The 16,396-nt window shown below is 36.6% G+C and overlaps 1 protein-coding gene across 5 annotated transcripts in view; it reads left to right on the top strand.

The window, feature by feature from the left end:
- LOC106084627 (probable WRKY transcription factor protein 1) overlaps positions 1 to 16,396 on the top strand; it is a 289,563-nt gene that overhangs the window by 200,984 nt on the left and 72,183 nt on the right. For 4 of the 5 annotated variants that reach the window (XM_013248455.2, XM_059369054.1, XM_013248456.2 and 1 more), the window contains exon 6: positions 7,564 to 7,641. The exons of the other annotated variant lie outside the window; for it this stretch is intronic. In XM_013248455.2, coding sequence (XP_013103909.2) covers positions 7,564 to 7,641 — 78 coding nt within the window. The remainder of the gene's footprint in view (positions 1 to 7,563; positions 7,642 to 16,396) is intronic. 5 annotated transcript variants of the gene reach the window in all.

The following is a 16,396-nucleotide window of genomic DNA, read 5'->3' on the forward strand; positions in this document are numbered from 1 at the left end:
TTTCGAAGGAGTAAAGCTAGCCGCTTGAAATTTTGCACAAATACTTTTTATTAGTGTTAGTCGATTGGAATTGTAAATGGCCACATCAGTCCATGTTTTGATACAGCTGCCATATAAACCGATCTTGGGTCTTGACTTCTTGATCTTCTAGAGAGCGCAATACCTATCCAATTTGGCTGAAATTTTGCACGACTTGTTTCGTTATGACTTCCAACAACTGATCTAAATATGGTGGAAATCAATACATAACCTGATATAGTTGTCATATAAACCGATCTGGGGTCTTGACTTCTTGAGCCCCTAGAGGGCGCAATTCTTATCCGATTTGGCTGAAATTTGGCATGACAAGTTTTGTTATGACTTCCAACAACTGTATTAAGTATGGTTTAAATCGGTCCGTACAACGGCTCCTCCCATGTGACAAATATAGTCTGAATCGGTCTATAGTCTGATACAGGTCCCATATAAACCGATCTCCTATTTTACTTCTTAAGCCCCGGGAGGGCGCAATTCTTATTCGATTTGGCTGAAATTTGGCATGACGTGTTTTGTTATGACTTCCAACAACTGTGCTAAGTATGGTTGAAATCAGTGCGTAACCTGATATAGCTGTCATATAAACCGTCCTGGAATCTTGACTTTTCGAGCCTCTAGAGGGCGTAATTACTAGCCGATTTGACTGATATTTGGCATGACGTGTTTTTTATAACTTCCAATAAATGTACTGATTATGGTTGAAATCAGTGTATAACCTGATATAGCTGTCATATAAACCGATCTTGGGTCTTGACTTCTTGAGCCACTAGATGGCGCAATTCCTAGCCGATTTGGCTGAAATTTTGCATGACATGTTTTGTTATGACTTCCAACATTTGTGCTAAGTATGGTTCAAATCGGTCCATAACATGATATAGCTGTCATATAAACTGATCTGAGGTCTTGAATTCTTGAGCCTCTAGAAGGCGTAATTCCTATCCGATTTGGCTGAAAATTGGCACGACGTGTTTGGTTATGACTTTCAACAACTGTATTAAGTATGGTTTAAATCGGTCCACAATCTGATATAGCTGTCATATAAACCGATTTGAGGTCTTCGGTCCATAACCTAATACAGCTGTCATGTTAACCAACCTGGGATCTTGACTTCTCGAGGGCGCAATTATTATCCGATTTTGCAGGTATTTTGTACTACGGCTTCTCCCATGACCCTCAACATACCTGTCAAATATGGTCTGAATCGGTCTATAGCCCGATACAGCTCCCATATAAATCGATCTCCTTATTTTACTTCTTGAGCCCCTAAAGAATGCAATTCTTATTTGAAGTAGCTGAAATTTTACACAAGGACTTCTACTATGTCCTCCAACAATCAATACTATTATGGTCCGAATGGGACCATTTCTTGATATAACGCCAATAGCAAGCAATTATTTTCTTTTATCCTTTGTTGGTCCGAACAGAGTTACTGGGAAAAAAATCGACAAATGCGATCCATGGAGGGTATATAAAATTCGGCTCGGCCGAACTTATCACACTTTTACTTGTTTAAAAATGATTTCTTTAAGTACGCAGTTGTTCAAAAGAGCGGATTTTCGGATTTTCCAAAAAAAATTGGAATTTCTGAAATATTTTTTTATTTTTTTTTTATATCAAAGTTATTTTTTATTAAATTCAAACTTTGAAGCTTTACTCTCCACTAGGGCCACGACAAACGTGATTGCACTTTTCTGGGTGCTTTGCCAGAGAACAATGGCAAAGAAACAAACAAAAAAGTGCCGAATGGAGTCTCTACAAAGGAACCTACTGAAAGACAGACAGACAGACAGACAAACAAACGAAACATAACAACAGATGAAGTTTTCCAACAATTTATTGTTCACATACGAGAACATTCATACAATCAAGCACACATATACACATATGGTGTTGAATGTCCTCAAAAGCAGGCACATACACACACGCACAAACACACACACTCGTACTCCTAGATACATCCCCATGAATGTAACATACATATATTCTCATTCGGCATGCAACTGGCATTGTTGCTACTTTTTCTATTTTGTAATGCAATGCAGTGCCTTGCATTGCAAGGCGACAATAGTCACTGTGCTCCTGGATAAAATGCAAGAACTAGCAACAGACGATCTGATGGTCTGGTCTGGTCTGGTCTGGTCTGGCATGGTCTTAGAGACATTATTGCCAGTAGCAACATGACTGTATGGATGATGACGTTGAGCATATTTGCCTGAGATGGGTTGGGATGGGATCTGGTATGACTGTTGCTAGCAGGCTAAAGCTTTACACGAACTTAACATTATTAACTTTGAGACGACATGTTTGGGCATAGCACGTAACATGTTCCCCCCTTTTTTTTACAGATTTGTTTTTCGTTTTGTTTTTTTTTTCTTTGTATGCTTTCTTCGCCGTTCATTTTTATTGCAATTTTAATTTTTTTTATAAGAGGCGCCACATTTGGGAGGCTGATTAGTACGACTCCGTTATGGGGCTTGAAACATGATCTGCAGGAAGTGTGAGATATGTACATTAAAGCATCACAACATGCTTGCAGATATGGATCAGAGAGTGGTGAACATGTTCTACATATAAAACAACTTCAAATCTAAATTTGATCAAAACGTCCACACAGACGGACAGACAGGATTTAAAACTTAAGCAGAAAACTGTTAGTGTCACACATTATAAAACTTTTCCTCTTTCCTGAACGTAGTGACAGGCTTTTTGTTTTTCTTGATGTTTCTATTTAAACATTTTCTAATGTTGAGGCTGCCTCAATTTAGCAAAGATGAAGCTGAAAATAAACTCTTTTAACATTTCTATGTACCAAACTAAACCAAATAGTCACGGACAATGATTTGCTTTGGCAATCTTTTAGAATTTCAGCTATAAATCTTTGCGCATGCGTGACTTGACGACATAACATTTTTTTTATTTCCTTTCCTAAAGACTTTTTGCCAATTCGATGTACACAACAAGTTAGCAAGTGCATTCAATGCTAATGGCAAGAATTTTTATTTATAGCTCTCTTTCTCTCTTTAGTTGTGTCTCTTCCTACTATCGGTTGCTTTCTTAGATTTTCTTAGGAGAACGTGATGTTATTTTTCCTTCCTATTCTGTTGTGTGTACTTCATTTTAGCTTCTTGGTATTGATAATCATATCTGTAAGTTATTTGTATATCAAAGTGTCGGCTTTGTTAGAGGGCATGCCGCCAAAGCATGGCATAGAGTTGCCAATGCAACGTAGCCACTTTAAAGTGTAAAAAAAAAACAAGTAAAAGCGTGCTAAGTTCGGCTGGGCCGAATCTCATATATCCTTCACCATGGATCGCATTTGTCGAATTATTTTCCCGGTATCTCTTTTTAGGCCAAATAAGAATAAAAGAAAGAAAATTACTATGCTATTGGACCATAATCAAATTGAATGTTGGAAACCATAGTAGAAGTCATTGTGTGAAAGTTCAGTTAATTCGTATAAGAATTCCACCCTTTAGGGGCTCAAGAAGTAAAATAGGGAGATCGGTTTATATGGGAGCTGTATAAGCCTATAGACCAATTCAGAACATATTTGACACGTATGTTAAGGGTGAAGCGATTTTACAAAATTTCCGCCAAATTGGATAATAATTACGCCCTCTAGAGGCTTAAGAAGTCAACATCCCAGATCGGTTTATTTGGCAGCTATATCAGGTTATGGACCGATTTAAACCATATTTAGCACAGTTGTTGGAAATCACAACACAACACTTCATAAAGAATTTCCGTCCTATCGGATAAGAATTGCGCCCTCCAGTGATTCAAGAAGTCAAGATCCAAATAGGGAGATCGGTATATAAGGGAGCTGTATCAGGCTATAGACCGATTCAGGCCATATTTGACACGTATGTTAAGGGTCATGGGAGAAGCGGTTTTACAAAATTTCCGCCAAATCGGATAACAATTGCGCCCTCTAGAGGCTCAAGAAATCAAGATCTCAGATCGGTTTATTTCGCAGCTATATCAGGTTATGGACTGATTTAAACCACATTTGGCACAGTTGTTGGAAGTCACAACAAAACACTTCATTCAAAATTTCAGCCAAATCAAATAAGAATTGCGCCCTCTAGTGGCTCAAGAAGTAAAGATCCAAATAGGGAGACCGGTTTTTATGGGAGCTGCATCAGGCTATAGACCAGTTTAGACCATATTTGACACGTATGTTGAAGGTCATGGGAGAAGCGATTTTACAAAATTTCCGCCAAATTGGATATCAATTGCGCCCTCTAGAGGCTCAAGAAATCAAGATCCCAGATCGATTTATTTCGCTGCTATATCAGGTTATGGAATGATTTAAACCACATTTGGCACAGTTGTTGGAAGTCACAACAAAACACTTCATTCAAAATTTCAGCCAAATCAGATAAGAATTGCGCCCTCTAGTGGTTCAAGAAGTCAAGATCCAAATAGGGAGATCGGTTTCCAAGGGAGCTCTATAAGTATATAGACCGATTCAGACCATATTTGACACGTATGTTGAAGGTCATGGGAGAAACGGTTTAACAAAATTTTGGCAAAATCGGATAATAATTGCGCCCTCTAGAGGCTCAAGAAATCAAGATCCCAGATCGATTTATTTGGCAGTTATATCAGGTTGCGCACCGATTTGAACCGTGCTTAGCACAGTAGTTAGATCTCATAACGAAACATGTCATGCAAAATTTCAGTCAAATCGGATTATAATTGCGCCCTTTAGAGGCTGAAGAAGTCAAGACCCCAAATCGGTTCATATGACAGCTATGTCAGGTCATGAACCGATTTCAACCATACTTAGCACAGTTGTAGGAAACTGTAACAAAACACCTCATGCAAAATTTCAGCAAAAATGAATAAAAAGTGCGCCCTCTAGTGGCTCAAGAAGTCAAGATCCAAGATCGTTTTATATGGCAGCCATGTCAAAACATGGACCGCTATGGTCGATTTACAATCCCAACGAACTTACACTAATAAGAAGTAATTGTGCAAAATTTCAAGCGGCTAGCTTTACTCCTTCGAAAATTGGAGTGCTTTCGGCAGACAGACGGACGGATGGACATGGCTAGATCGACTTAAAATGTCATGATACAATATATACTTTATGGGGTCTTAGACAAATATTTCGAGGAGTTACATCCTATGGTGGCGGGTATAAAAATTCTTAAAAAATCTACTCCTATCGTCTGACCCTTCCTTTGGTATATCAGGGAAAAATTTTAACTTCTAGTGGCTCAAGCAGCGAAATCACGAAATCGTTTTTTATGGAAGCTAAATCAGGTTATAGAATTTTGGAAGTCTTAATATACCGCTATGTGCAAAATTTCACCCAAATCGGACTTCATTTGCGACTTTCAGTGGCTCGAGAAGTGGAATCGGTAGATCCTGATATCTTGATCTATAGCAGGTTGAACACTGATTTGGACCATTTTTAGCCAAATTGTACAGTAATTGAAGCTTCGAGAGGCTCAAGAAGGCAACTCGAAGGACCATTTTATTGGTTGCCCAAAAAGTAATTGCGGATTTTTCATATAGTCGGCGTTAACAAATTTTTTCACAGCTTGTGACTCTGTAATTGCATTCTTTCTTCTGTCAGTTATCAGCTGTTACTGTTAGCTTGCTTTAGAAAAAAAGTGTAAAAAAAGTATATTTGATTAAAGTTCATTCTAAGTTTTATTAAAAATGCATTTACTTTCTTTTAAAAAAATCCGCAATTACTTTTTGGGCAACCAATAAAATGGTCCTTCGAGTTGCCTTCTTGAGCCTCTCGAAGCCAATATTTGGAAGGTAAATTCAAATCTGAACCGATGTGGCCCATTTGCCATCCCCAAAAAAAGTATCTGTGCAAAATTTCAGGCGGAAAAATTTATTCGTTTTACGGCTGTCGTGTAGAGCTGGCAAAATATCGATGGCACTATCGATATTTTATTTTTTTACAGAATATCGATTGATATTTTTCCGCTGGATACTATCGCAAAAGTTAATTTTTTTGCAAAACTAAACAAAAATAAGCAATCCGACAATGAATGTATTCTTTAAAATATATATTTCGCCTATAGAGGGCGCAATTCCGAGTAGGCTAACATTTTCTACAATGATTTCTCTCATGACTTCCAACTGACTTAATTAACCTTGGTTATATATGATCTGTGCATTTATATTGCTTCTATATAAATGTCATGATTTTTTTTCGTTTGAAATATAGGTCATGGGAAATTAACGATAGTATCGATACTATCGATATTTATTATTAAAACTATCGAAAATGTCGAATGTTGCGATTATCGATAGTTTGCTAGCTCTACTATCGTCATTTCGATCGACGGAGGGACGTAAAGAAAATCGAAGCAAGCTAGTTAAAAAATATGCAGTTTGAGAACGGGTAGAGATATCTCCTTGAAGTTTGGAATGGTTCGAGCTGAGTTGTTAGCGAGATCGTGTGTATAATTTCAAGCTCTATGTTGTCCGGTCGCCTTTTAATAGACCCCAAAAATTGATGACCTCGGTATTTTAAAAAATTCTTCGGGCTGTTAAAGCTTCATTTGTGGTCCGATTATCGAAATTCTTTTGTACTGGAAAGTGCTCAAAAATTCCTACAAGAAAAGTCCGTTTGAGGTGTACAATATCTCCACTAGTTTCGGGGATATACAAATTGCAAATTTTGCCCATGAACATTCCACTACGGAACAGGGGCAAACTTCTCACATATCAATGAGTGCAGTCCGATTCAAGTTTAAGCTCAATGATAAGGGACCTCCTTTTTATAGCCGAGTTCGAACGGCGTGCCGCAGTGTGACACCTCTTTGGAGAGAGACGTTTTTCATGGCATAGTACCTCACAAATGTTGCCAGCATTAGGAGGGAAAAACCACCGCCATTGCCATGATTCGAACCCAGGCGTTCAGGGTCATAGGCGAACATGCTAACCTCTGCGCTATGGTGGCCTCCGTTCACTGGGTAGTATAAGTATGAAATAAAAAGAAATTATTATAATAATTTCATCAAATTTCAATCAATTTAATATGAGCGGTACACTGGGTAGTATAATTAATATTAATTATTATCGAAATTATAGAAATTGTCTACCACACCTTAAAAAGAATTGATATTCATAGTAAATTTTCAAATTCTAGTTTAGTTATAACTGTTTCTGCTAAATCTTTTATTCGCTACCATGTGTGCACTTTCATACTTAATTTTTATTGTAAATATTCTCATATTCTATGTTTGTGTACAGTTTAAAATTTGTAAAATTGTTTTTTTTTTAAGTAGCCTTATTCTGTAATGTAGCACCGCTTATCACACTTCATAAAACACAAAATCTGCACTTACTGCTTTCACTGTTTTCAAAGCTTCAGCTTCATGCAAAGGCCTAAGTACCTTTTTCTGTGTAAATCCTATTTAGTACACATTTGTTTGTTTAAGCTCCCTTCATTTTTTTATGTTTTTATTTTCTTTTCTTTTATTTCTGCCGTTAAATTTTCCTTCTTCCCCAAACCGACAAACAATACAATGAAAACAAAACAAAAACCCACAGAACTTCCAGGATCATCTGCAGCATCGGATTGCAGAGCTTGAGGCGGGATTTTTGAGATTGCAGGAAAAAATTAATAATGTGAGTATATCATCTCGTTATTAAAGCAATAGTAAACAAGAAAAAAAGGAAAAAAAAGTCTGAAGAAAAGCTAAACATAAAAATGAAATGAAAGAAAATAAATGAAAACGAAAAGCTAACTCTGCTGAAGAGGAAGATGAAGAGATGAAGCTGTCCGCAATGTAACTGTCATTATTAATTTCCCCTAGGCTATCAACTTTACTACTATTAAGGCATACATTTCTAGTATTTGTATTTATGCTGCTGTTATCCATCACATTTAATTTCCTCCCTGAAGTGTCAATAGCCATCTTCAAACATTTCTCTGTTTTTTTTTTTGCCGTTTATGCTTATAGTCAGTCCACAACATAGCATATCTGCTAAGTGTTGTGTTGGGAGCTAACTTGTCACTGCTGCCGCTTACATTTATTATTCAACTGTCACCATAAACAAAACAACATCCAGACCTGGTATCGCTGGCAAGGCCAGGCATTGGCCACCACACAACACCCAAGCGCAAGGCGTTTGTTGTGTCATCGCCTAATCTTTTAAGCATTTTGGTCATTTCCTTGCCGTGGACACAAACAAATGTTTGTGTGGTCGCATGTGAATATCTACCATCTATGGTCATACATATGTTCAAATTTCAGTATCTGTCGCGCCATGGCTGTGAAATGTTAAATTTGTTTCGTTCTGGCTGGCGGTTTTTTTTTGTCTCTCGCCTTCTCAAATGGCCGACAATATTTTCACTTAGACTGCCAGCTAGCCAGCCAACCATCCAGCTAGCCAAACCAGCATTCTAAGCCACCAAGCAACTTCAATGTAATCGCAAAATGTTGCTGAGTCAAATAAGCGTTTACTTGTTTGCTTCCTTTTTGCCCAAAGTAACACTAGATGTATGCATTTCATGGTGTTTATAGTATGATGAGAAAATATTGGAGAGAATTTTGAAATTTTAATAAGAAAAAATACCCGTCTAAATCGTATGTGGCTCTCCAACATGGATCGCGTACCGCATTGACCCGAGGGATTCTTTCATCGGCAAAAGCAGCCGCCTCAGTATCGCTTTTCTTAAGGTCCTTGGAAGATTTCAAAATGCAAAAACTTCATACGATATCAGCATATGCTGCTAAACGCTTGGGTTCGAATCCTGGCGACCACATCAATAAGGTTGGTGACATTTTTTTATATACACCACCGAAGGATAGGGGGTATATTCATTTAGTCATTCCCTTTGCAACACATGGAAATATCAATTTCCGGCCCTACAAAGTATATATATTTCGGAAAAATTCTAAGACGATTTAACGATGTCCGTGTGTCTGTCCGTCTATCCATCTGTCCGTCCGTCTGTTGTAATCACTCTACAACCTTCAAAAATTGAGATATTGAGCTGAAAGTTGGCACAGTTCAAAAAAAATTCTGCGGTAGTTTTTCCTACCTAATGCTGGCAACATTTGTAAGGTACTATGCCATGAAAAACTTCTCTCCAAAGAGGTGTCGCTCTGCGGCACGCCGTTCGGACTCGGCTATAAAAAGGAGGCCCCTTATCATTGAGCTTTAATTTGAATCGGACTGCACTCATTGATATGTGAGTAGTTTGCCCCTGTTCCTTTGTGGAGTGTTCAAGGGCAAAATTTGCAATTTTACGTCTTTTTGATGCACGCTGGTTAAGTTATTGAACGGGCCAAATCGGACCATTTTTGGATATAGCTGTCATATATACCGATGTGTCGATAAAGGGTCTGAAGCCAATAAAAGCTTTATTTATTAACCGATTTTGATGAAATTTGGAAAAGAGAGTTATCTTAAGCCTCCTGATATCCGACCTAAATATGGATCAAATTGGACTATATTTAGATATACCTGCCATATAGACCGATTTCCAGATAAAGGGTCTAAAGCCCCTAAAATCTTTATTTTCTAACCGATTTCGCTGAAATTTTAAACATTGAGTAGTTTTACGTTTCCTAACATAGGACCCAAATGTGGTTCAGATCGGACTATATTTAGGTATACCTGCCATATAGACCGATCTCCAGATAAAGGGTCTAAAGCCCATAAAAGCTTTATTTATTAACCGATTTTATTAAAATTAGATAAAGGGAGTTAAATATGGATCAAATTGGACTATATTTAGGTATAGCTGCCATATAGACCGATCTCCAGATAAAGGGTCTAAAGCCCATAAAAGCTTTATTTTTTAACCGATTTCGCTGAAATTTGAAACATTGAGTAGTTTTACGCCTCCTAATATAGGACCCAAATGTGATTCAGATCGGACTATATTTAGATATAGCTGTCATATATACCGATCTGCCGATAAAGGGTCTGAAGCTTATACAAGCTTTATTTATTACCCGATTTCGATAAAATTTGAAACAGGGAGTTATTTTAAGCCTCCTGATATTCGACCTAAATATGAAACAAATTGGACTATATTTAGGTATAGCTGCCATATAGACCGATCTCCAGATAAAGGGTCTAAAGCCCATAAAATCTTCATTTTTTAACCGATTTCACTGAAATTTGAAACATTGAGTAGTTTTACGCCTCCTAATATAGGACCCAAATGTGGTTCAGATCGACCTATATTTAGATATAGCTGCCATATAGACCGATCTGCCGATAAAGGGTCTGAAGCCCATAAAATCTTTATTTTTTAACCGATTTTGATAAAATTTGAAACAGAGGGTTATCTTAAGTCTCCTGATATGTGACCTAATCGGACTTTATTTAGGTATAGCTGCAATATAGAACGATCTGCCGATTAAGGGTCTAAAGCCCATAAAATCTTTATTTTTTAACCGATTTCGCTGAAATTTGAAACATTGAGTAGTTTTACGTTTCCTAACATAGGACCCAAATGTGGTTCAGATCGGACTATATTTAGATATAGCTGCCATACAGACCGATCTGCCAATAAAGGGTCTGAAGCCCATAAAATCTTTATTTTTTGACCGACTTCGCTGAAATTTGAAACAATGAGAAACAGTGGGTATTCTTAATGTACCCGATATCCGTCCCAAATATTGTTCGGACCCGACTATATTTAGGTATAGCTGCCATACAGACCGATATCCCGATTAAGGGTCTGAGGCTCATTAAAGCTTTATTCATTACCCGATTTTGTTGAAATTTGGCAGACCGAACTTAATACCTTTTTACTTGTTTTCAGGCCACCGTAGCGCAGAGGTTAGCATGTCCGCCTATGACGCTGAACGCCTGGGTTCGAATCCTGGCGAGACCATCAGAAAAAAATTTTCAGCGGTGGTTTTCCCCTCCTAATGTTGGCAAAATTTGTGAGGTACTATGTCCATTAAAACTTCTCTCCAAAGAGGTGTTGCACTGCGGCACGCCGTTCGGTCTCGGCTATAAAAATAAGGCCCCTTATCATTGAACTTGAATCGGACTGCACTCATTGATATATGAGAAGTTTGCCCCGGTTCCTTAGTGGAAAGTTCATGGGCAAAATTTGCATTTTTACTTGTTTTTATATATTCAGACGTCTTTAGCTTCCCTACTAAGAGCTGTCGCTCTGTGACACGCCGTTCAGACTCGGCTTTAAATAAGAGTTCCCATTCCATCGTTGAGGATAAAATTGAATCGGTATGACAGAAGTATCTGGGTGTCCGCCTATAACTCTGAACGCCTAGATTCAAATCAGACAATTTTTCAGCCTTGGCGACATTCTGCCATGTTAAACAGTCTCTGTTACTTGTGTCGCTGTGCGGCACATCGTTCGGACACTGCAGGTCTATTATCCTTGAGCTTAAACTAAAAATTGGAGCAATCATTGATATGAGAGAAATATCCCGTCTGTTCATGGGCAAATTTGCATCCCCGCTGGTGTGATCACGGAAAAATTTGTGCTTCTTCCAAAAAAAAAAAAAAGAACATCTTGGGGCACAGATGACCATGTCCGCCTACGACGCTGAACGCCTTAGTTCAAACCGCTAGTTTCGACCGCTATCGTGATTTCGACAGACGGACGGACATGGCCAGATAGACTCAGAATGTCGAGACGATCCAGAATATATACACTTTACGCAGATCAATATTTCAAGGTGTTACAAACGTAAATACTAGACTAGTGGGTATAACAAAGCTCTACACTTTGAATCTTAAATAAGTAATAGAATATTGAAAACTCCATACTTTTCAAAAGAAATTTGTTTCATAAACAAAGAGTTTCCATAAAATAATTTACTTTTTGAACGTTGATTACCTTTGACTGCCAAAATACTTCTTGCCAATACTGTAGGCTATGTTGACACTGTTGCAAACACTTCCTCCTCTTTAATATCCGTTTCGGTAATATAACACTTTCATTGGGCCGTCTTAAACGTCGTTTGCAGTTCTTGGCTTTTTTTTAAGTTATTTTGCTCTTGCCATTTCTTGGCTTTTTTGTTGCTAAATATTTATGTGTGCTTAAGCAGCATATCAGCATACACTCGCATACTTATTTAAGTTTATAAACAGATGTACACACACACACCGTCCAAATAAACATTGATGCACAAATGTTTACTTCCCCATCTGTACACAAAACAAGACTGTGTACATACTCATTCGCTCTCCCTCTCTCTCTCTCTCTCGCACTATGGTTATATTCGTCTCTAAACATTCTCGGTTTGTATGCCTAAGCTTATGTTGAATCCCAATTACTTGTGTAGTTTGTTGTTGTTTTTTTTCCACACAGGGAACATGTGATTGTGTGTGTGTATGTTTGTAATTCTTTGTAAGGAAACACAAGACAACAACCACATCGACATTATATAAAACACGCATAAAAGAAATAATATTTTTGCAAGAAAGGCAAAGCAATAATAAAAGGGTGTCGTCGTCTCATCGTCATAGCCATCGCTGCCGTTCTGGTTTCTCTATTGAAAGACATTTCATTAGGCATTTGTTTTTGTTTTGCCCAGGCATTCAAATGGGACATTAATCCTGTTGATGTTAATGTTTAGGTGTATCCCATCCACCCACACCCACCACTGTCATTCCCGGACACACTTTGGCATTCACACATAAACAAAAGAAGAAAGACGAGAGACACATGTAATGCAGTGTTGGCTGTAGTATTTCAAGGAATTATTTTAGTCCTGCATTTTCTTAAAATCTAAGGGGGGTTGTTTATAAGCCAAGAAGGCCATAATAAGCAGAGATGGATATTTTAAATTGTAGGCCAGAGGATTAATAACAAGTAAGACAGATTTATAAGGGAAAAAAGAGAGTTGCTGTCATGGATCACTCTATACACTCGTTTTGTTTTTATTTTAAACTTTAAAAGTTGCAATATTGTTTGCACACATGAAAACGACTACCATTGCCCCAACAAATCTGGAAAATACTTTAATTTTTTGTACATCTTGCTACTGTATCAATTCGTTTAACGCCATAAAATAATGTTTTTGTTTAATTTAAATAAATCATACCACCCATTGGACCAACAAAATCTAAAACCAGTGTTACTAAGCTAAACGAACTGATATACAAATGTGGAATATCACAAATCGCTTTCGTTTATTTCTTCTTTCGTGTTACCCTACGGTGGCGCATGTGTGCACAATATTAAACATAAGAAATATCGCTGGCGGAGGCCACCGTAGATCAGAATGAGCATGTCCGCTTATGACGCTGAACGCCTGGGTTCGAATCCTGGCGTGACCATCAGAAGAAAAATTTTCAGCGGTGGTTTTCCCCTCCTAATGCTGGCAACATTTGTGAGGTACTATGCCATGCAAAACTTTTCTCCAAAGAGGTGTCGCACTGCGGCACGCCGTTCGGACTCGGCCCCTTATCATTGAGCTTAAATTTAAATCGGACTACACTCATTGATATGTGAGAAGTTTGCCCCTGTTCCTTAGAGGAATGTTCATGGGCAAAATTTGTATTTGCAATATCGCTGGCACACATGAAAACGGTTGTCAATTTCCTAATCGAACTCAGAATTTCTATTTTCGTATGCAAGTCTTGTTACTGGATCAATTCGTTTACAACTATTAATTAATGTTTTTGTTTTAATTAATATAAATCATACCACCCATTGCACCCATAATAAAAATCATGCTGTTTAGCGCCATAAAATAATTTTTTGTTTTAATTAAAATAAAGCATACCATCCATAATACCAATAAACTAAAATCCTATATTACTAACCATCTGGATTGATATGTAAATTTTGAAAATCAAAAATTGTTTTGGCTTATTTCTTCTTTCAGAATATATTTTTCTAGTGCTTGTGTGCACAATTTCTTGGTCATAAAAAAAAGTTAACAAAAACCTTAAATAAAAAGTTTACAATAATATTTGCACACATGAAGATGGCTACCATTAAAAAATGAAGGCTAATAAATGTTATTATTGTGTGCTAGTCTTGTTGCTATATCAATTCGTTTAGCGCCAAAAAAATAGTTTTTTGTATTAATTAAAATAAATCATACCACCCATAGTACCAAAAAATTAAAACCTGAATAACTGAGTGATAAGAATTGATATTTGAATTTAAAAAATCGTAAAATTATTATCCGTTACTTCTGTTTTCGTGCTATATTCTGGTGGCGCATGTGTGCACAATTTCTTGGCCAAAAACAAGAATTTAATTTTGAATATAAACATGCACCATTTTGGTTTTTTTTAACTAAAAATTATGTATGAAGGTTATAGCATGTTGCGGATTCTAACATTGAGGTCAAAATAGTTCAAATCTGGGCATATACCAATACAGCTAGCAAATTGTTTTACCTTATTTCTTCTTTCGAAAAATATTCCGGTGGCGTTTGTGGGCACTATTTCTTGGTCATATAGAAAATTATATTTATTGAAAAACATTTTAAAATATACAGCATAGTCTGCACACATGAAATTGACTATCATTTAAGACTACAACCTAAGAAATGCTATTACACTGTGCAAGTCTTTCTGCTTTATCAATTCGTTTAGCGCCATAAAATGATTTTTTTTATTTTAATTAAAATAAATCATACCATTCATAGTGCCAAAAGTATAAAACTCTTTACTGAGCGATGCGATTTGATTTGCAAATTATAAAAATAAATAATTATTTTCGCTTATTCCTTTTTAGAGAATATTTTTCACTGGTGCATGTGTGCACAATTTCTTGTTCATTTGCAAAAACTTATTAATTAAAGCATGTGTATATCTAAAATTTACAATATTGTTTGCACACATGAAAATGACAATCATTTATCAATGAAGACTGAAAAATTGTATTATTCCGTGCAAGTCTTACTGCATTATCAATTCTTTTAGAGCTATAAAATAACTTTTTGTTTTAATTAAAATAAATCATACCACCCATAGTACCAAAAAATTAAAATCTAAATAACTTTTTGATAAGAATTGATATTGAAATTTAAAAGATCGCAAATTGTTATCTGTTACTTCTGTTTTCGTGCTATATTCTGGTGGCACATGTGTGCACAATTTCTTGGCCAAAAACAAAAATTTAATTTAATGATGGCAGTCTGCCATCAGACTCACTTGGACGTTTTTGTCCATTGTGATAAAATATTAACATGCATCATTATTATTTGTTTACCTAAACAATTATGTATGAAGTTCATAACATGCTGTGGATTCCAATATTCAGGTCAACATTATTCAAATATGGGCATATACCGATATAGCTCCCATGTATGCTGATATTCTACGATTTGCTTTTGAACACCTGAAATAAGAAATTGTTATGCGATTTTCCTAAAATTTACATGTGACTTTTTTCAGTCTTCACAACATCCATGCGGTAGACAGTCGGGTTTATAGTCCCTTATTAACCCTTCTTTCAAATTGTTTTATTAATTCTAAACCAATTTGCATGAAATTGCACATGGATGTCGAAATTTTGAAAGTCCTTAAGCCGGTATAATAATAATTTTCCCTTATAAATTTTTCTTTCAATTTGCATCTTTCTAATCGCAGCGCAGTTCTTATCCAAATGAATGGGTTTTTGCTTATGAACTTCTGCTTGGTCTATTGAACTTCAAGATGACTTCATATTGTAAGAAAACTTGCGGAGAATTTCACAAAGGATGTTCTCGGTGCTGGATATGTGTTTTATTCAAGGGTCTGCATACTTGCATTCATTTCACTTAAGCAACATTTCCATCTCTGTACATAAACATTTCGCTCTTAGTCACTGTTTTTAACCATTGACATGTAATGTTTTTACTTTAATGGCCGATTTGTGGTTTACTCCATTAATACTTTTCATTTACAGCCATCACCACCCTGCACATCACATTATTCAAGCTAAACCCCCACCCCCCCAAAAAAATAGGAAAAACTTCTATGAAGTTCTTTGTTATAGAAAAGGGGGGAATATTATTGGCTCTTCATATACATGGATGAACTTACCACGGTACATGTGCCCACTTAAGCCATAACCTCCCTTGGCCATGTATCTGCTTCATATATCACAACGTCATAAGCATCAAAAGAAAGCAAAGCAAGCAAGCAAGGATTCTTTGTTGAATCCTTGTTGGGATGCGTTTGTAGAGATAATTAAATTGCATTAACTGTAATGGGAGTGTAATCACTCACATGTAAACATTACAAGGACTTAACATCACAACTTTAATTATGGCCATAATATAAAGAAGGCAAAAGAAGAGAACAAATTGCAAGAGGGGTTGAAGAAAAACAGGAAGGGCTATAGTTTTAAGACCAATGAAAAAAAAAATAACTCTCATGTTCCAAGTAAATCAAAACAAAAAATCCCTCAAAGTCTTGCAATGTTTTATCAAAAAAAAAA

Source organism: Stomoxys calcitrans, chromosome 5 (assembly GCF_963082655.1).
Source record: "Stomoxys calcitrans chromosome 5, idStoCalc2.1, whole genome shotgun sequence".
Taxonomy (NCBI): Eukaryota; Metazoa; Arthropoda; class Insecta; order Diptera; family Muscidae; genus Stomoxys; species Stomoxys calcitrans.